The sequence below is a fragment of the Schistocerca americana genome, chromosome X (assembly GCF_021461395.2).
Source record: "Schistocerca americana isolate TAMUIC-IGC-003095 chromosome X, iqSchAmer2.1, whole genome shotgun sequence".
Lineage (NCBI taxonomy): Eukaryota > Metazoa > Arthropoda > Insecta > Orthoptera > Acrididae > Schistocerca > Schistocerca americana.
Window position 1 is genome coordinate 932,051,531 of NC_060130.1, and position 21,797 is coordinate 932,073,327.

General features: G+C 45.0%; 1 protein-coding gene and 1 long non-coding RNA gene across 2 annotated transcripts in view; both read right to left on the reverse strand.

Moving 5' to 3' along the window:
• The window catches only part of LOC124556408, a 62,212-nt gene extending 42,758 nt beyond the window's left edge, over positions 1-19,454 (reverse strand). Inside the window, exon 1 of the mRNA XM_047130368.1 lies at positions 19,051-19,454. Within this exon, the coding sequence (XP_046986324.1) occupies positions 19,051-19,454 (404 nt within the window). The remainder of the gene's footprint in view (positions 1-19,050) is intronic.
• Position 19,455: 1 nt separating this feature from the next.
• LOC124555560 overlaps positions 19,456-21,797 on the reverse strand; it is a 229,892-nt gene continuing 227,550 nt past the window's right edge. Inside the window, exon 4 of the long non-coding RNA XR_006968561.1 lies at positions 19,456-19,580. This is a non-coding gene — a long non-coding RNA (uncharacterized LOC124555560). The remainder of the gene's footprint in view (positions 19,581-21,797) is intronic.

Consider the following 21,797-nt stretch of genomic DNA (forward strand, 5'->3'; position numbering starts at 1 on the left):
GGCACAAGGGTGACAACATAGGCAAGTTTGGCTATAGCCATGATCCTGGTCGGATAGCCTAATGGAAAGGCGATCGCAAGCGATAAACAGGGAATCCGGGTTTGAGTCCTGCTCTGGCACAAATTTTCACCATCGTCATTCCATTACACAGCTGATGGCTATTAATATTCGCAAATGTGAGTAAATTTCTTGGTTGAAGAACAGTTGTGTAGTAACAATATGTTGTCTATACAAGGGCATTATGAAAGAATGAATTAATTAGCAGGAGTGTAGGCTCCTTGTGGTACATGGTGTGACACCAACCGATATGTGTGGTTGCATGTGCATGTGTGTCATAGCTGATTTCTATTTTAGGTGGGTTATATTGCTGTGGACGCTTAATTCTGAGCATTCAAATCTATTGGAAAACATTAATAGTGATTGTGCTAGATGAGCTGAGTTCCCTGTAACATGTATGAGTAGTAGGGCAAAGGGGGTGTCATCCCACTCTGCATTGCAGCCAGATTTATTCAAGATGGAATGGAGATATGACCTTACTCGGGATTGCTGCCAAATTTATTCAAGATGGAATGGTAGTAACACTCCACTCTGCATTGTTGCCAAATTTATTCACTATGGAATAGGGGCATCAACCTACTCTGTATGGTCGTTAAATTTATAATCCCTCCTTAACCTATTGTTCTATTCCATGTCACCCCCTCACCATCCCCTTAAACTATCATTCCATTCTCACCCCACTCTACATGGTTACCAAATTTGTAATCCTTCTTAATCTATTGTTCTATCAAGTGATTTTCTATGTCACTCTCTCATCCTCTGGGGAATCTCCAGCCTTTGTCCCACCCAGAAACCCCACACCACTTTTGACATCAAATTAAGTGACTAATTTATGAAACTGATCAGAAATTGTTGAGAAATAGCTCATCCACTGATAATGATGTCAGGGGTTTTCCTCACACAGTTAGATCAAAATCCTTCCTGCCTTCACTGGCATTTGATTCCACGGCCCCATGGTTCCCCACCCCTTCTGGAAATAATGACACTTTTGATTGATAGAAATATCTCATCAAATTGATTGCAGTCTGTGGAATATTGTTTATTTAAATAATTTGCAGGATACACAGCAGTGTGTGGAATATTTAAACAATGTGCAGGTTTTTTGTGATTCGTTACGTTTTGGTCAGTTTTCTCTGTGAAAAAAAAACAAAACACTTGCACTGCAGCTGTGACGTAAGACTGGAAGCATCATGCATCCCTTGTAGTAACCGCATCATCAGTGGGAATGTGAGGCGTGTGCACATGGAAATCACCGCCAGATCCATGCACTGGGCTTACACAACCACAGCAGCCGCCAGACCACGCTATTCCCCCCAAACAAAATCATCAGGTGCCGACATCCCTTTGATAACAGACTCATGTCCTGCCTCTCTCTGTCTCTCTCTCTCTCTCCATCTCTCTGTCTCAAGTGGCTACTGCCTGCTTTAGTGTGAACCAGGATGTGCAAACACACACAGACCAAGATGTCCCCCGCCCACCCCCACTCCTCACGCTCACCTGATGCTTTTAATAGGTATATACCTTCGTTCTCACATTTACAGTGACATAGAAACCTGTAGTGGATGGGTCAAAGGTATTCCAGAAGAAATAGGTACCGTCTGTTGTGTGCCACCAGAAACCACACTAACCCCTCCTTTGTCCTCGACAAAGTGGCGAATACCTGGGAAACTCCAACCCTTCTGAAAATGTTGTGTTGTGGATATTTTGGAAATAGATCCCCACTCTATCAAACTGATAGACTAATTAATCAAACCAATACCCTCTGTGTCAGACGGTTTTTCTTTGCATCCTTTTGTGGAGTACTAGGACTGGTATATGTGGTAGGAAATTCTGGGTTTCGATCCCACAACCGCGAGTTTCCAAACCCTACTCTTTCCCCTTCCTGATTTTGTTCCTACCTCCTACTGGCGGACACTGACACAAGTCGTTCGGCAGGAAGTCCATTACGTTGGAGGTAGCTGAGAATTTAAAATTTCAACCGAATTGCGCCATGTACTTCAAAATACGCGGGAGGGGTTATACAAATACGTGTTCACAATACCACTATCAGAAAAAAATAAGCTGATCAATCGGGAATTTGACGTTGCAATTGGGTTTTTAAAGTTGGTTCTGTGGATTTTTTAAGTTAGTTCTGTGTGACCCCAAAGTTATCGGCGACCTCTTAAAGATTTTTATAAAGTGTCCTTAGCTTAAGAGTGCTTTTTGCCACTTCAGGGCTGCGATTTACAAACACAGAATGGATCAGTATACAACTACAGAATGGAACGCATGTTTGATCTTGTGCAAGACTGTCTACACCTTTTAACTCTAACAAACAGTATTTACAATGTACTTCTGTGTACTCCCTACCAGTCACAACCATACAGTGTCAGCTAACAAATACCTTACACAACAGTTGTTGCATGGTTTTTAATAACATTCTGCTGTATGTCTGTTGAGGTATTGGGCATACATTCAAGTTAACTGCTGTTTTTGTTGCTTTCCTGAAAAAGGGAACCATCTGTCTCGAAATTGACATGGATCTGCGTTAAAGGGGTAATGGAAAGAAGCTGGATTAATCAGTTGAGAGGGGTTGTAACGAGGTATGATTTAATAATAGACTGATGATGCATTCTACAGAGAGTGAGATGTTCCTGCACGTCATTTATCACACATTTAGCCATTTTTCCGTTGTTTCCTTGAGGATATATCAATTGTGTGGTATAAACTGCATTCGACTCACTTACAGTTGCGTGTTCTGTGTGTGATTTAGAGCACTAACTACCTGTAGTTAACAGCAATCCTCTCCATAATTCAGTCAGCAGAGAGCTTCCTACGCATGTGTGATGAATCATGTCCACCAAACCGATGGGAAACCTATTTTGACACCCTCCTCTAAACAAACAAAGATGTATGCAAAGTACTCCATGCCCCTACAACATCTTCGACATAAATCGAGTCTTCAGTTTCATAACTGCGGCTATTCTAAGTTAGTGACAGGGGTATGTGAGGTATTGCAATACATGTGTATACATGTGGTTGACAGATATTATGTGTGGGAGAGACTGTGTTCTGTTCATGGTGTGTAGTTTCACATGTCAAACACCACTGCTATGCGTTTGTCTATTTCCTCATAAGATGTCATGGTTTCACGCATTTTCCGTTGCCGGCAATCATTTTATAGGATTGATGCGAGCATAGTATAATTTCCGAACTGTAATCGAATGTGAACAGTGGGCGCTATCTTCCACCCGACAGATATGTAGTACATGGATCGCACTAACTATGTTTTTCTTTTTTTTACTTTGGTTTAGAAGGTAGTAGTTTTATCATCTTTTTCTCACCATCGTGAATGGCTCTCTACCTAGTCAGTGATGGATGGAGGACTAGACAGCTTCCTAACTATGGAACAGTGCTGTCGGAACGTGATGGGATTTCGAGGGAATTAGCAGGGGTCCGTGACTTGGCTGCGGTATCAGTTTTTCCTACTATGACAAACGCTAACTGTTATGCAAGAACATACATAACATAATTAAAAGAGGGCTTTTTAATTGTAATCACGCCCTTCATTCTTCAACAAATACGTGATAACGGCGGCATGGTAGGAGTGTTCCACTACTGGAAAGCTATGGGAGGCCGTGCAATACGACACCTAGCTGGCGTGAATGTGGGGACATATCAAAATTTTTCGAATGCTATACCCTATATATGCTAATCATGCTATTTTTCGTGAATGTGACGCTGTTGGCATGTAAAGTTACAATGGTTATTGTTCCGACATTTCACCAGACATGTGTGGAAAGTGATCACACTACTATTCCTGTAAAATATTACGTGTGTCTCGTCTTAAGGGGAGGATAGATTTGACGTGGGGAAATGTGATTTCAACGCATTGAGTAGTATTTCCGGCTGTAAAGGGTGATAGATTCATTTCGCAAACACCTGCACAGTACAGCAATGCAAGGGTTCAACTGAAATGCTATAGTGTACAAATAGGGCTAGCAGTAAGGTTGTAACAGAAAGGATGTACAGAATGTCCTCTCATCGGCTCCCCTAAGCAGAACCTCACATATTCTTTGTCGCACTATCGACTGCGATGTTTGTTACAGTACAAACACTTCTTCTACAGGAGCGTTGTTGATTATCGCACAGTGCCAGAGGCCTGTGCATTACAACACTTATTTGAGAGAGTCTTGGCGGGGTGCAGCACCATCCAGAAGTGCTGGTTGAAAATACCTGCAATCTATTCTCGAATCTGATTGGCTGGAAGACTTAAATGCAGGTAATTCCCTAGAACTGAGAAGAATCAAGAAACCTAGGCGGTGTGTGTGTGTGTGTGTGTGTGTGTGTGTGTGTGTGTGTGTGTGTGTGTGTGTGTGTGTATGTGAATATACCATAACTGTTTTGGACCCTATACACATAAAAACGATAATCGGAAATGTTTATGTGTTGGAGTGTAAAATTACTGTGGTCAGAGTTCTGACATGTGCAAAGAAAATCACTATGTCTGGTTGTAAGGGGGGTATAGATTTGACGTGGAAAATTGCAGTTTCAGTGCTTCGATAGCTGTAAGGGGGATGAAAGATTTTACGTGGAAAATTATGTCCAATCATAAGAATGGTATAGATATTGATATTTCCAGAGCCACAGTCGTCAGGAAGAGATATTTCCGACACTTTGAACATTGTTGAATGTCACCAGATTGGCGCTACAGTAGTAATTAATTGTAAAATTCATAAATATGTGGCTGGTTTCTTAGGACGATTCTACTTGGCATATGGGCGTGTGGCAGAGGTAACTGGTGGCTGGAACTAATGGACATTTCCAGCTTAAGGCGCGAGCCGCCACTGAGCCTCCCGAGCTGGACAGGAGGAGTACCAGCACGTAGTTTGACCTAAGCGTGTTGCCCTCTGGGCGAATGAATAGTACGAATTGAGCGGCCTTCGCGATCGCGTGTGTTGCGAGTATTCTCCGATTTTTACGTAGAGATTTGGGACTATTCAATATGGGGAGTGTTTGCACTGGACGATTATTCTCCCCCATGTAAACTGACAGGTTCACTGCTCAGCAGTCGCAGCAACAGTCTCCCAGACCTCTGAAAGGCAGGAACGGGCAGCGTATGGTTGCCGGAAGACGAGCGTGCAGCTGCCGGCGTGACCACTATGCGACAGCGGCCTATGGAAGATTCCGCAATCGCCGACTCCTAGCCAGGACAACAACAACAACTACTACTACTACTACTACGGATTGGATCGTTGTTTAAGTGTGTCGTGTTTAGTGCGGTGGACTCTATCTTGTAGTGGTATTTGTTATTGTCTCTATCAAAAAATGGTTCAAATGGCTCTGAGCACTATGGGACTTAACTTCTGAGGTCATCAGTCCCCTAGAAGTTAGAACTACTTAAACCTAACTAATCTAAGGATATCACACACATCCATGCCTGAGGCAGGATTCGAACCTGCGACCGTAGCGGTCGCGCGGTTCCAGACTGTAGCGCCTAGAACCTATCGGCCACTCCGGCCGGCTATTGTCTCTATCCTATCACGCAGTAGACCCTTCCTTCTCCTCTTGAATGTAGCAGAGAGAGCCAACTTAGGAATTCTACAGTGCTTTAAAAACCCAACCACAGTGTCAAATTCCAGATTGATCAATTTATTGCTTCTGATAATGGTATGGTGAGTACGCATCTGCCACCCCCTCCCGCATATTGCTTAAGGACATGGCGCAGTTGAACTGAAATTTTAAATTCTCAGCAACTTCTATCGTGATGGAGTTCCTGCCAAACGACCTAATTGTGTCAGTATCCACCAATAAGAGATGGGGAAAAAATCTGGAAGGCGAAAGAGTAGGGTTTGGAAATCGGCGGTTGTGGGATTGAAGCCGGCCGCTGTGGTCTAGCGGTTCTAGGCGCTCAGTCCGGAACCGCGCGACTGCTACGGTCGCAGGTTCGAATCCTGCCTCGGGCATGGATGTGTGTGATGTCCTTAGGTTAGTTAGGTTTAGGTAGTTCTAAGTTCTAGGGGACTGATGACCACAGATGTTAAGTCCCATAGTGCTCAGAGCCATTTGAACCATTTTTTTGTGGGATTGAATCCCAGAATTTCCCACCACATATGCCAGTCCTAGTATCCAACAAATAGGAGGCACGGAAAAATGTCCTATACTGAGGGTATCAATTTAATTAGTCAGTCAATACGGTAGAGTGGGGGACCTATTGCCAACACATCCACAACCCAGCATTTTCGGAAGGGCTGGGAGTTTCCCAGGTATCAGCTACTTTATTCAGGACAAAAGCGAGTCACGGCATTTACTACAGATTGGAATCTGTTTGAATTTAACCGGGTCCCATTTGGTTTGACGACGGGAGCCGCGGTTTTGAGTAGATTGTTAGATCGAGTGCTTGGTGACTTGAAGTTTAATTGTGTGTACAACTATTTAGATGATCTTGTTATTTATAGTAAACCATTCGAGGACCATTGGCAGCATCTTAGGTTGGTGTTAGAGCGGCTGCGACCGGCGGGGCTCACGGTTAGCCCGTCTAAAATTGGTTTGTGTAAGAGAGCTATGTCCTTTTTGGGGCACATTGTCTCGGATCGGGAAGTTGAGATTGATCAAGAGAGAACACGTGCTATTAGGGATTTTCCCCCTCCTAAGGACAAACAGGGGATAGCACGTTTCATTGGCATGTGTAATTTTTTTAGGAAATTTGTGCCGCAGTTCGCTGAATTAGCCGCACCTCTTAATAGTTTGCATGGGAAGGATGTCGAGTTTCGTTGGGGTGAAGAGCAACAGTGTGCCTTTCAGGCCTTCAAGACTGCCATTGCTAATCCGCCGGTGTTAGCTTTACCGGATTTTAAGCGGCAGTTTATTGTTCAGACCGGTGCTTCTGGAGGTGGTGTGGCTGCTATGCTTCTCCAAGCCGAGGAAGGCGAGCGACGTCCGCTGGCATTTGCGTCACGACGTTTATCTCAGGCGGAACATAACTATTCGATTTATGAATGTGAGGCCCTCGCGGTATTATTCGCGTTGGAGAAATTCGCCTTTTATTTAGAACATTCCACCTTTATTTTGGAGACGGATAATCAGGCGCTCAGTTGGGCCCTAGTCCGCCCCCGCAAAATGGGACGCATTGCCCGTTGGGAAAAATTTCATCCTTCCGTTTTCAGGTCAGACACATCAGAGGATCTGATAATTGCCTGGCCGATGCTCTGAGCCGTATGTTTACTGAGAAGGAGCAGGAGGTGCAAGTAGGCGCCATCTTGACTGATGTCCCCGAGTTGTTTTGCAATCTCTCTAAGAAACAGGTTGAAGATCAATATTGGGGATCCATTTATCAACGTGTTAAAGGAAGTGAAGTGGTTCCCGATTATGAGATATGTCGTGGGGTTTTGTGTAAAAGGCAGACCGGGTTCCCGGGTTCGATTCCCGGCGGGGTCAGGGATTTTCTGTGCCTCGTGATGACTGGGTGTTGTGTGATGTCCTTAGGTTAGTTAGGTTTAAGTAGTTCTAAGTTCTAGGGGACTGATGACCATAGATGTTAAGTCCCATAGTGCTCAGAGCCATTTGAACCATTGTTGTAAAAGGCAGAGTGATGCTCGTAGCTGTTTGTGTATCCCTAAGGCTCTAGTAGATATGGTAATGAAATATTTCCATGATTCGGCCATTAGTGGGCATTTCGGGTTTAATAAAACCTTGACTCGGGTACGGGAAAAGATGTTTTGGCCAGGAATGTATGCTGATGTCAAACGTTATGTGGCATCGTGTAAGGCTTGTAAATGGGCAAAGCCGGATGTCGGAGGGCGTGTGGGTTTATTGCAGTCAGAGAGATGTTTCGCACCTCTTGAGCGATTGTTCATTGATTATTTGGGACCCCTTCCCCGTACCAAGCGAGGTCATAGGTATATATTGGTAGTTGTTGATGCCTTCTCTCGGTTCACCTGGCTCCTGCCAACCAGGGGAATCACTGCTGACATCACGATTAAACAGCTGACCTCGGTTTTTTCTTGGTTTGGTCCATCCCACTCACTTGTTACTGACTATGCTCCAGCTTTCCTGTCCGCAGCTTTTAAGGGATTCCTCTTTTCTCAAAGGATTCGCCACGTCACTACTACTCCCTATTACCCTAAGGCATCCTTTGCTGAGCGTGTTAATCGGAATATTAAGGCGGCCCTCTGTATTTTTCATGCCCGTTCTCCCAAGGGTTGGGATTTGACCCTGCCCTGGTTGAACCAAACGTTTAATTCGGCGCGTCATGAGGCAACAACAGGTAGCACCCCTAATGCTCTTCTGTTTAGGTACTCGGACAATTCTCCCTTGTCCAACCTGTGGAGTATTAATGATCTTTTTCCCCAGCTAATTGATCCGGCTAGCCTACGCGAGAATTGGCAACGGCCGCGTCGCAATATCTTATAGGCACATCAGAGGGAAGCCCGTTACTATAATCGGGGTAGGCGCCCCTTCAGGTGCAAAGTGGGAGATGTGGTTTTTGTTCGTAATTTTGGGTCCTCAGGGACGAGTGCTGATAAAGGGAAGTTGAGACCACCTTATGAAGGCCCCTTCCGTATTGTGAGGGTGATGGGTCCGGTCAACCTCCTCGTTAAACAGCCGGGATCGGGGAAGACTCGTCATGTCCACGTCTCTCAAATTAAGTTTGCTCCTAATGTTGAGCCAGAGGGAGTGCGCTGATATCCCTGTTCCTCTTTCTGAGTCTCTCTCTCTCCGTTTCTCCTTTTCTGCACTCATCCCCTGGGTGTGTTTTGCGGGGGGGGGGAGGGAGGTTGTTACGGTGCTCGCTTATTTCCAAGTCCGTAGCTGAACATAACCATTTACCAGTCAATGAACCGTGTAAACTCAGTCGCCCCCCCCTCCTCCACCCCCCCCCCCCATCACCGCCGCCCCCATGGAACCACCACCAGCTTGTTGCACAGTGCTGTGTTTAAAACTTGGATCCATGTCTTCGTGGGCTCTACGCCACACTCCAACCCTATTGTCACCTCTTACCAACTGAAATCGGGACTCGTCTGAGCTGGCCAAGGCTTTCCAGTCCTCTAGTGTCCAACCGATATAGTCACGAGCCCGGAAGAGGCGCTGAAGGCGATGTCGTGGTATTAGCAAAGGCACTCGCGTGGGTCGTCTGCTACCATAGCCCATTAACGCCAAATTTCGCCGCAATGTCCTAACGGATATGTTCGTCGTACGTCCCACATTGATTTCTGCGGTTATTTCACGCAGTGTTGCTTGTCTGCTAGAACTGACAACTCTACGCAAACGCTGCTGCTCTCGGTCGTTAAGTGAAGGCTGCCCGCCACTGCGTTGTCTTTAGCGAGGGTTAATGCCTTATATGTGGTTTTCTCGGCACACTCTTGACACTGTGGATCTAAGAATATTAAATTCCTTAATGCTTTCCGAAATGTAGTGTCCCATGCGTCTAGTTCCAATTATCATTCCGCGTTCAAAGCCTGTTAATTCCCGTCGTGCGGCCATGACCATGTCGGACACCTTCTCACATGAATCACCTGAGTACAAATGACACCTCCGCCAATGCACTGCTCTTTTACACCTTGCTTACTCGATACTACCGCCATCTGTATGTGTGCGTATCGCTATTCCATGACTTTCGTCACCTCAGCTATATTGCGGAACATAATTAAATGACCAGTTTTTCGAAACCCTGTAATCCCCACCCATTGCGACGCCTAAGTTTCAAAGGTGCGTACAACCTTCCTCCAATGCTGCAAAAGCGTGGAGTGGAGTGCCTTTAGCCTCAGGTTTGACGACACTTCAAACAGCAAGGCATCGACACTTGCGAATAAAAGCCCAAAGATCAGAATTTCTTGTGACGTGTAAGGGTGGTTAATGACGTCGCATTGGTTGGAACTACTTATGCATTTTGATCTATCCTATTTCGTGTCCTCCTGTTGCGTGATCGTGAAGGGGTGCAACTTTAGGGTCCCTCTAAAAGCGTCCAGTTTGGCAAAACCTTCGATTGCACTTGCCCACATTTATTGAGAATTTTAAAAATGAACGCCTATAGAAACGACGTGCAGGTAGGCAACTCGTTGATGCAAATCCAGTTGTCTGCCTATAACTGCAACAGACTACTTTACACGTTGTTTCTCCACATGCGCATTTTTAAAATTCCGAATAAAGGTGGTTAGGTGCCATAGAAGGTTTTGGCGAAATGGGGGATCTTAGAGGGACACTCTGTTCATGCAATATCTCAAATATCTCAATATTGCATACCCCCTCCCCCCCCCCCCCCCCGCCCTCAGCCCACCACTCCCCGTGATCACGCCTCAGGACAACGCGCAACGCGAAATAGGAGGAATGAAAAAGCGTAAAAACTCGTTGCTACTTTGGATCACCTTCATACTTGCCGAATAGTTTTGAAATTTTATTTCCGTAGAAACAACCTGAGGAGTAAATCTCCATAGTCATGGAACGAGTCAGTAGACGGAATTAACATACATAAATGTAGATGAATCGTATGCAGACGTCAAGATGCGAGTATGTAATCAACAATATAATAAAGAAATTAGTTTAATTTTTGTTCCAGAAGCTTACCAAAAGAATGGAAAGAGCAATCCATGAGGAAATTCTTCAGTTTAGACATGAATCCGCAAGGATTACTGCTAAGATTTTTTAAATTCATGTGGTAGCTTGTTGAAAATGGACGTTGCAGAATAATGCACACATTTCTGCACATGAGTAAGGAAATGTAATCAAAATGCAGATCAGATTTCTGTCTGGCATTAACTGAGCTAAAGCTACTAATTCTTGGGAATAATCTCATACTGTTAACAACAAACAACATTAAAGAGAATAAATATTGATAGGCAAGTGTCAGAATTCCTAAACTGCTGAACAGAGGTGACAAGAAGTTCGCAAGCATACACCACACATTGCTCGAACTGACCATTTCGGAGCTGAAAATAATCTTTCTGAACAGAAAGAGTAACCCTAGAATATAGTTACGTAGGTCACAAGCGAATGACAATTTACTATCTATCTGGACAGCTAGAAATTTGAACTTTTCAGACTCACTAATCGTATAGCCGTTCTACTTAAACGAGATGTAAATTTTTGTTGAATTGCTTGTTACAGAATGCAGAAAACTTAGTCTTACAGTGATGTTATGTCAATTTATTTTCTAAAAGCCATGAAGTTACGCCTTGAACTGCAGCATTTGAAACATTGCCTATGTTGGATACAGCATCCTTCACTACTAAGCTAGTGTCCCCAGCAAACAGAAATATTTTAGAATCACATGTCTTGTTAGAAGGTATAACATTTTTATATATATAAAAAATAGTGATACCAGCACTGAACCCTGCGTCACCCCACACTTAACCATGTCCCAATCAGACGCCACATCACAGCCTTTCTCATTACTGTAGAGAAAGACCTTTTTCTGTGATCCACACAATCAAACGCCTTAGCTAATTCAAACAAGGTGTCTAGTGTCCACAATGTTTTGTTTAATCCATCCAGTACCCCACGGAGAAAACAGAATATAGCATTTTCAGTTGTTAAACCACCTCTAAAACCAAACTGTACGTCTGACAGCAAATTATGTGAACTGACATGGTCAATTACCCATACACATGCACTGCTTTCAATAACTTTTGCTAACATTAATGGCTTAGAATTAGGTCTAAAGCCGGCCGAAGTAGCCGTGCGGTTAAAGGCGCTGCAGTCTGGAACCGCAAGACCGCTACGGTCGCAGGTTCGAATCCTGCCTCGGGCATGGATGTTTGTGATGTCCTTAGGTTAGTTAGGTTTAACTAGTTCTAAGTTCTAGGGGACTAATGACCTCAGCAGTTGAGTCCCATACTGCTCAGAGCCATTTGAACCATTTTTTAGGTCTAAAATTGTCTTCATTATCGCTCCCTCCATTTTTACAAAAAGGTCTACTATTGAGTACTTTCATTGCTCTGGAAACTTATCATTCCCAAAGGAAAAATTACAAATGTGGCTAAGTACTGAGTTAACATATGCAGCACAGTGCTCTCGTATCTTGCCAGATATCGCTTCATACTCATGAGAGTCCTCAGTCTTCAGCAATTTAGTTAGTGTGTCAGTCTCCCGCTTGTCAGTATCAGGGAGATGTATTTCAGATAGAAGTCTTGGGAAGCCAGTTTCTAAAAGAGTTATACTCTTTTGTCCAACAGGACCTGTTTACGAAAATATCCCAGAATGACACCGAATTCATTCTTCCCGATGGTCCTAATGTAGCACCCTATCCATCACATGTTACCCTTCCTGCAAATTGTAACATCTTGATTTCAACATACGTCTCAGAAACGATATACGTTAGCTCTTGTTCTCACCGCTAAAAGCTTTCATCATCTCTGTTCATGCTTGCGAAAACACTGTTAATCATAAAAGCATTCTTATTGTTTGGAAGAAGAGCACTTTCTAAGCACAGACAGGAAAATCAGAACAATTACGCAAATAGAATTCGAAACACTGTCCTGCAGAAGAGAAAAATGGTTGGAATTTTCGGTGTCCTACAGCTACTGGTCTGGAGATGTTCTAATGCCACAATGGCGGATGAGGGGCAGCATCCCATCAGAGATGGATGGTCTGCTTCAACTTGTCTTTGAACACTTGATCAAAGACGACATCACGCTATGCTCAGAACTTTCCATAGATACCTTGCCCCCATCTTGTCCGAACCAGTCTGTGGAGACTCCCATGCCCCAGCACAAAGAATGTCACGTGAATGAATGGAGCATTCTGATTGGCTCTCACCGAATTCACCCATCAAACAACAAAAGTGACTTAACTATTTTTGCAGCACTTTGCAATTTATGGGAAGGGTTGATATGTAATGGGTGGGGTGTCCCGTTAGGATCGCTAGGAAGAAAGCATCCTGTGTTATTCTGGGATAATTTCGTAAACAGTTTCTGGAAGTATTGCAAAAGATTTCTATAGCGCGTCCAGGGGGAGACTTGGCTGTTATTTACGTAGACGTGGGATGTCACTATAACACTGACAATCTTTTAGCTGTGCCTGCAAGGGTGGGTTGCTAGGCAAACATCTCACTCAGAAATTAGGCCAGCGCTGGACCCGCAGGTAGAAAGGTGATGTGTCGGTGCACCAGCAGTGAACCTCAAGAAAAGTGCACTGGAAGGCTGGGGCAGTTTACAGTCCATGGCGGAATGAAATATCTCATGCCAGTTCCTATGTCATGTGCACAGCAATGTATCTTGGTATACAACAATATTTTGCAAAAAATGTATTTCGAGTCAGCCAGCTACTAATGACATCATCAACCTGTGTGTCAGATAGCTACCTCACCTTGTTTCCAGTACATCGTGATCACGTGGCTGAAAATTAATTACTTACTAACTTCAGCAGTATTTTTGGACCGATTCCCAGTCAGGCATTTGCTTTGGAAGGAAGGTGTCTCTCGCATGCAGGCCTGGCAGGACACAAGAAGGAACAGGGAAAGAGCATGTGTTTCGACATGAATTTATCAGGGATGCCGCCGCCTGATGCTTTTGTTTGAGGATTAGTGTCACATCCCGTCTGTCAGTCACATGACCTGAACGGACACCTCACCTGCGTGTGTCTCGGCAGCTGACAGCTGTGGCGTCGCTTAGCGGAGGTCACCGGTGCACCCCGACTCCTCGCAGCCTGCGCAGGTGGCGTTTTGTGCAGTCCAGCGGACAGCGCACGCTGCGCGATCGAAAGATTTTTAAAGTGATGTGATAGGTGTTTCATGATGGTATTCCTAGCATGTTCGGAATGAAAATAGAGCGATCGATTTAATCACTTCTTACAAGACCTGTATCTTCCCAAACAGCAGACAATGATGAGCTTGAGAAATTCAACCCCTGCACACTGATTTTTTTTTAAATAAATAAACAATATACCCTTGAATTTCCCTCAGTGAGATCCTTCCTCTCCAATACAGAGCCACCAATTTCCAGGTAGGGAAGGGGGTAGAGGGGATGGGGAGGGGTTCAAATGGTTCAAATGGCTCTGAGCACTATGGGACTCAACTTCTCAGGTCCCCTAGAACTTAGAACTAATTAAACCTAACTAACCTAAGGACATCACAAACATCCATGCCCGAGGCAGGGTTCGAACCTGCGACCGTAGCGGTCTCGCGGTTCCAGACTGCAGCGCCTAGAACCGCACGGCCACTTCGGCCGGCCGATGGGGAGGGGGCTTATCAGTGGGGTAGGGGTTACTTATTTGATCAATTTAATTAAGTAGTCAAACATATTGATAAGAGTGGGATGGGGCTATTCGAATAACTCTGACCTGAAAGTGTACCTGTATTAGTGAGAGGGAGTGGGTGGGTTGGAGGTTGCCTGAGGGGTTGGGGGGAGGGGGTGGGGGAAGAACAGGTTAAGGACATGTCAATCAAAAGAAGGATTACGTCCAGGGCGTCTTAATCCTCTTAGCGGAACAATAGATTAATGACCTGTCAGTCAAAGAAGAACAACAGGTTTTCCCCTGAGTGCATATGTGCCCCTGATATAAGCAACCTGCAATGTGGCCTCATGCGGCCTTGTCCCCCTACTTTGCTCATTCAGCTTGCTGTAAACACAGACTAGGATGCGTATTTCATCATTGTTGATGACCACGTATTGCCCTTTCTTCGACATTTTAATGATGAGTATGCTGTGGACACTCTCGCCTTTCAAGATGACTAAAGCTATGCTCACAGGGCTACACGAATACTTTTTTTTTTGACGAACATTCGGGATGCCTATTTCACCTCTACTGATCCGTTAAACCGTTCGATGTTAAGCCCATAGAAAATGTCTGAAACTGTTTCGAACAACAGATGAAAAGTATCAGTCGACACTACCGTGTACAGGATGTGAGAATTGATCAGTGGCTTTAAATGGACATGGTATAATTGAAGAAATTTGTGGGCTTCCTCCCTTGTCAAATAGAGCCCTTTACATGTTCTCCATGTACATCTAAATGATTACTCTGCAGTTCACAATTAAATTCCGGCTGAGGGTTTATCAAATCACCTTGAAGCTCTTTCCGTGCCTTTCCAATCTTGAGCAGTGTGCGGGAAAAGCTAACACTGAAATCTTTCTGTGTGAGTACTGATTTCTCTTATTTTATTAGGATGATCATTCCTCCCTATGTAGGAGGGCGGGAGCAATACATTTTCGGACTCTGAAGAGAAATTTGGTGATTGAAATTTCATGAGAAGGTACAGCCACAGCGAAAAACACCTTGGTTTAATGACTGCCACCACAATTCGTGTATCATATCCGTGGCAATGTCTCCCCTATTTCGTGATAATACAAAATGAGCCCCCCATCTCTGAACTTTTTCGATGTCCTCCGTCAGTCCTATATGATGCAGATCCCACACCGCACAGCAGTGGTCCAGAAGAGGGTCGAAAGTGTAATGTGAGCAGTCTCTTTAGTAGACCTTTGACATTTTATAAGTGTTCTGCCAATAAATCGTAGTCTTTGGTTTGCTTTCCCCACAACATTATCTATGTAATCGTTCCAGTTTAAGTTATTTATAATTGTAATCGCTAGGTATTTAGCTGAATTTACAGACTTTAGATTTGTGTGATTAATCGTGTAACCAAAATTCGGCGGATTTATTTTGAAACTCATGTCAATTGCCCCTTTACGCACCATACACACTTCTTATATAAATCGTTTTACAAATTGTTTTGATCATCTAATAACTTTATAAGACAGTAAGTGATAGAATCATCTGCAGAAAATCTAAGAGGGCTGCTCAGAATGTCTCCAATGCCGCTTATGTGGATGAAAAACAGCTGAGGGGCTGTAACACTTCCTTGTAGATCGCCAGAAATTATTTCTGTTTTACCTGATGGCTTTCCAGCAGGTACTACGAACTGCGACCTTTCTGGCAGGCAAGCACGAATCAAGTGACACAACTGAGACGATATTCCATAGGCACGCAATTTGATTAGAAGTCGCTTGTGAGGTACGGTGTCAAAAACCTTCTGGAAATCTAAAAATATGGAATCTGTTTGACGTCCCCTGTCAACAGCGCTCATTACTTCTTGAGAATAGAGGGCTAGTTGTGTTTGACAAGAACGATGTTATCCGAATTCATGTTGGCTGTTTGCCAATAAATTATTTTCTTCGAGGTAGCTCATAATGTTCCAACACAGGGCTGAGGCAGTTGTACATGGTGTTGCGTGATGCCTCCGGCGATGAATACTTCTTTGCTCTATCTACATCTATATCTACATGGATACTCTGCAAATCACATTCAAGTGCCTGGCAGAGGGTTCATCGAACCACCTTCACAATTCTCTATTATTCCAATCTCGTATAGCGCGTGGAAAGAAGGAACACCTATATCTTTCTGTACGAGCTCTGATTTCCCTTATTTTATCGTGGTGATCGTTCCTCCCTATCTAGGTCGGTGTGAACAAACTATTTTAGCATTCGGAGGAGAAGATTGTTGATTGGAATTTCGTGAGAAGATTCCGTCGCAACGAAAAACGCCTTTCTTTTAATGATTTCCAGCCCAAATCCTGTATCATTTCTGTGACACTCTCTCCCATATTTTGCGATAATACAAAACGTGCTGCCTTTCTTTGAACTTTTTCGATGTATTCCGTCAGTCCTACCTGGTAAGGATCCCACACCGCGCAGCAGTATTCTAAAAGAGGACGGACAAGCGTAGCGTAGGCAGTCTCCTTAGTAGGTCTGTTACATTTTCTAAGTGTCCTGCCAATAAAACGCAGTCTTTGGTTAGCCTTCCCCACAACATTTTCTATGTGTTCCTTCCAATTTAAGTTGTTCGTAATTGTAATACCTAGGTATTTAGTTGAATTTACGACTTTTAGATTAGACTGATTTATCATGTAACCGAAGTTTAACGAATTCCTTTTAGCACTCATGTGGATGACCACACTTTTCGGTATTTAGTGTCAATTGCCACTTTTCGCACCATCACATATCTTTTCTAAGTCGTTTTGCAGTGTGTTTTGATCTTCTGAGGATTTTATTAGTCGATAAACGACAGCGTCATCTGCAAACAACTGAAGACGGTTGCTCAGATTGTCTTCAAAATCGTTTATATAGATAACGAACGGCAAAGGGCCTATAACACTACCTTGGGGAACGCCATAAATCTCTTCTGTTTTACTCGATGACTTTCCGTCAATTACTACGAACTGTGGCCTCTCTGACAGGAAATCACAAATCCAGTCACATAACTGAGACGATATTCCAAAAGCACGCAATTTCACTACGAGCCGCTTGTGTGGTACAGTGTCAAAAGCCTTCCGGAAATCCAGAAATACGGAATCGGTCTGAAATCCCTTGTCAATAGCACTCAACACTTCATGTGAATAAAGAGCTAGTTGTGTTTCACAGGAACTATGCTTTCTGAACCTATGTTGACTGTGTGTCAATAGACAGTTTTCTTCGAGGTGATTCATAGTGTCTGAGCACAATATATGTTCTAGAATCCTGCTCCATATCGACGTTAACGATACGGGCCTGCAATTTAGTGAATTACTGCTACTACCTTTCTCGAATATTGGTGTGACCTGTGCAACTTTCCAGTCTTTGGGTACGGATCGTTCGGCGAGCGAACGGTTGTATATGATTGTTAGGTACGGAGCTACTGCATCAGCATACTCCGAAAGGAACCTAGGTGGTGTTGTTATTGTCACGCCACTGTGACGTTCCACACGACTGACAAGGGGAAGGCCTCAGACACGGCCAACCGATTCCGCTCAAATTTGGCAGGTCGCTTGTGTACAACCTAAAACGAAGGAATCTTGAGACATTTTGGGTCATCACCCCCGCGTTTTTCAGAAAAATCACCCCTAAAGGTTATGACGAGCAATCGACTCAAAATGGGGGGGGGGGATCGATACATAATTGTAAATAGAGTAATTTTCTTCATCAGGTATGGGGTCCGAAAACGCATACTTTTCCAGAAATCGAGGTAAGAAACTTTTACAACTGCCACTTCTGTACCCACATGGTAAACGCTGTTCGTCGACAGTAATGATAGAGCAACGGCCAAGGTAACTGGCTGGGAATCGGAGAACCCGGGTTCGAATCTCGAAGAAACTTTATTTCCGGGCTTCAGAATTGCAGTGTGCTTCTGAAAACCCAGCGGGAATTGCACAACCGCACGGATGCAATAACTATTCACACCATAATTCATAACCAACTTTCAGCACCAATTTTTCAGGCGATGATATCGTATGCGTGGTGCGCAACAAAATTAATTCCCGAAAAAGACATATTTTAGAATGTAAACAAAGTCTGTTTTCCGCCGACTCTTCGGAATGAACAGTGCAGTTATCGAAAGACTGCATTCATTAGATGTTCTCGGTGCCGTGAGTATACTTGTTTCGAATGTTTATATGACAAGTACCACCCATCTAGTTGTTCGAAGAAAAGTGAGGACACGTAACAGTGATTGGAATAACCATGGTAAAGTGACCTGGAGTAACATTTTAGTTGTTTACTATCCCAAGAGGTTTGAGAAATTTATTTGCCTCATTTATTATTATCATTCCTTATTGATTTACTTATCTTATTAACCCTCCTATCCCTATCATTTGAGATACGGAAAAATACAAACGAAAAGAATAAGATCCGCTAGGGTTCTCCGATTCCCAGCGGGATACCTTAACCGTTGCGCTGTCGGCGAAAAGCGTTTACCATGTGGGTACAGACGCGGCAGTTGTTAAAGTTTCTTTCCTCGATTTCTGCAAAAGTATGGGTTTGTGGACCCCAAACCTGACGATGAAAACTGCTCTATTTACAATTATCTGTCGATCCCTCCAATTTTGAGTCGATTACTCGTCATAACCTTTAGGGGTGATTTTCTCAAAATTGCGGGGAAGTTGAGCCAAAATATCTTAGATTAGTTCGTTTTAGGTTTTACACAAGCGACCTGCCAAATCTGAGCCGAATCGGCTAGCCGTGTCTCAGGCCTTCCCCTTGTGAGACGAGAAGTACGCTGGGAGTGAAATGGGCATGCGAGCGGGACTTTCAGCTGACCCGAGTTCACTACCTGTCAATGACGGCGGGCTCCATAGCCCGCAGCTTGTCGGCGAACTTCTGGTAGCCGTCCCACGTGGCCACCACGTCGACGACTGCGCGCCAGTTGGGCTGCACGAAGTGCTGCACGTATTCGCGGCTGGCTTCGGTGAACAGGACCTCGGAGTAGCGGCCGAGGGAGCCGGGTAGGCCGGCCTCGACGGCCAGCGAGGCGGCGTGCAGGCGCGCGAGTGCGCGCAGCGCGGCGGCCGCGTGCTGCGCGTCCAGCAGGCCGGCGGGGGCGGCGCGGAAGCCGCCGACGGCCAGGTCCTGCAGCAGCAAGGTGTCGCCCGCCGTGCCGAGCAGCAGCGGGCCCACGCCGGCGGCGCGGCCGCAGCTCAGCACCTCCTGGTACACCAGCCGCTCGCGCGAGAACATCCCCATGGCGGACAGCGCGGACGCCACCTGCGCGTCCTCCGGCGGCCGCTTCACCACCAGCCGCAGCTCCGCGCCGTCGCCCAGCACCACCGTCGCGCGCGTCAGCTGCCCGCAGAAGCTCGAACCCTGCGCAGTTGCGTCTATTATTACCACACATTTTAGGAAAGCGCGAACATTACATCTTAAGGCCTGGCCAGACAGGATGCTGCCTGGCCGTCCGGCCTGTGGCCTTCAACCGCAGCCGGCAGGCCGCACTGTTCAATCGCTCGTTATTGTATTCCGGCGGTCACACAGAGTGCGGCTTTGAAGCAACGGCAACCGGCCTGCCGCACCGGCCGACGCCGGGTTGTCACAGATTACAGATTCGCCGCAAGCCGGAGCGGCTGCTTGCCTCTGTTGGCGCATTCAACTGCTCAGCTGTCACACTGGAAGCAGCGGCGAGAGGCGGTTTTTGTCTTGCAGCTCATAGTGCATTAGAGATGGGCAAACTGAAACACCTGTTTCGAAACAAATGAAACAGTACAATGTAATGTTTCGATACGTTGTTTCGAAACAGTGAAACAGTTTGTGTTTAGTAATCTAATAAACCCACACATTTTATCATCTTGAATGTCTACTCTATAAGTATGTCCATATAAACACAAATGAGGTGCGAGAGCGCTAATCATATCGCAGAAAGCATGAAACTATCACTTAGGCGTCTTGGCAGTTTCGTATTTCATGCAGCAAATGCGCTACTTTCGTGTCGTGTGACTTTCATACTTTTCAATTGGCTGAGGACAGCCATAGCTGAAGACAGAAGAACCACCACGAACGGAACTGGAGGTGGGAGCAAACTGCAGAAACAACGGATATGCTACTGGGATTCCCATATTCTGTTAGTATGGGTAATATACCCATCCTGCTAATTTTCATTCACACAAAGGGAATCATTGTGGATAATAGGCATAGTGACTATAGACTCACAAATGACGCCAAATAATTCGAATAAATAACAAAATATAACAGAAAAAAATTTTGTCTTTCAAGGTGTTTCGAACCGTTACTATAAATTCACCATGCTTCCCAGCCCTTCCCGTTCCCCATTACAGTATCAGTGATACGTCAAACAGATTGCTAGCAATTATACCTACATCAAATTTATGTATATGTCTAATAACTGTCAGCCAACGCCTTTTCTTATTCAAAATGTTGTAGGCTTACTTGCGTTTCTTAATGTGATTACTGTACATGAACGATTCCGTCACAAGAATCAGACTGGGGAAGGATAGAAAGTCATTCCGGAAAATCACAGAAAAATCTATATGGCCAGATGGCGATCAAAGTCTGTACGGTTCAAATGGTTCAAATGGCTCAACTGCTGAGGTCATTAGTCCCCTAGAACTTAGAACTAGTTAAACCTAACTAACCTAAGGACATCATACACATCCATGCCCGAGGCAGGATTCGAACCTGCGACCGTAGCGGTCTCGCGTTTCCAGACTGCAGCGCCAGAACCGCGCGGCCACTTCGGCCGGCAAAGTCTGTAAGGGCCAGTCAAGTGAAAGTGAGACAGAAGTATGTAAACTGTTTATTACACTACTGGCCATTAAAATTGCTACACCACGAAGATGACGTGCTACAGATGCGAAATTTTGCCGACAGGAAGAAGCTGGTGTGATATGCAAATGATTAGCTTTTCAGAGCATTCACACATCGCTGGCGCCGGTGGCGACACTTACAACGTGGTGACATGAGGAAAGTTTCCAACCGATTTCTCATACACAAACCAGCGTTGCCTGGTGAAACGTTGTTGCGATGCCTCGTGCAAGGAGGAGAAATTCGTACCATCACGTTTCCGACTTTGATAAAGGTCGGATTGTAGCCTATCGTGATTGCAATTTATCGTATCGCGACATTGCTGCTCGCGTTGGTCGAGATCCAATGACTGTTGGCAGAATATGGAATCGGTGGATTCAGGAGGGAAATTGACGGCACTTTGAACAGTGGACGTTACATTTCACATGTGTTACGACCCGTGGCTCTACCCTTCATTCGATCCCTGCGAAACCCTACATTTCAGCAGGATAATGCACGACCGCATGTTGCAGGTCCTGTGCGAGCCTTTCTGGATACAGAAAATGTTCGACTGCTGCCCTGGCCAGCACATTCTCCAGATCTCTCACCAACTGAAACGTTTGGTCAATGGTGGCCGAGCAACAGGCTCGTCACAATACGCCAGTCACTACTCTTGATGAACTGTGGTATCGTGTTGAAGCTGCATGGGCAGCTGCACCTGTACATGCCATCCAAGCTGTTTGACTCAATGCCCAGGCGTATCAAGGCCGTTATTATGGCCAGAGG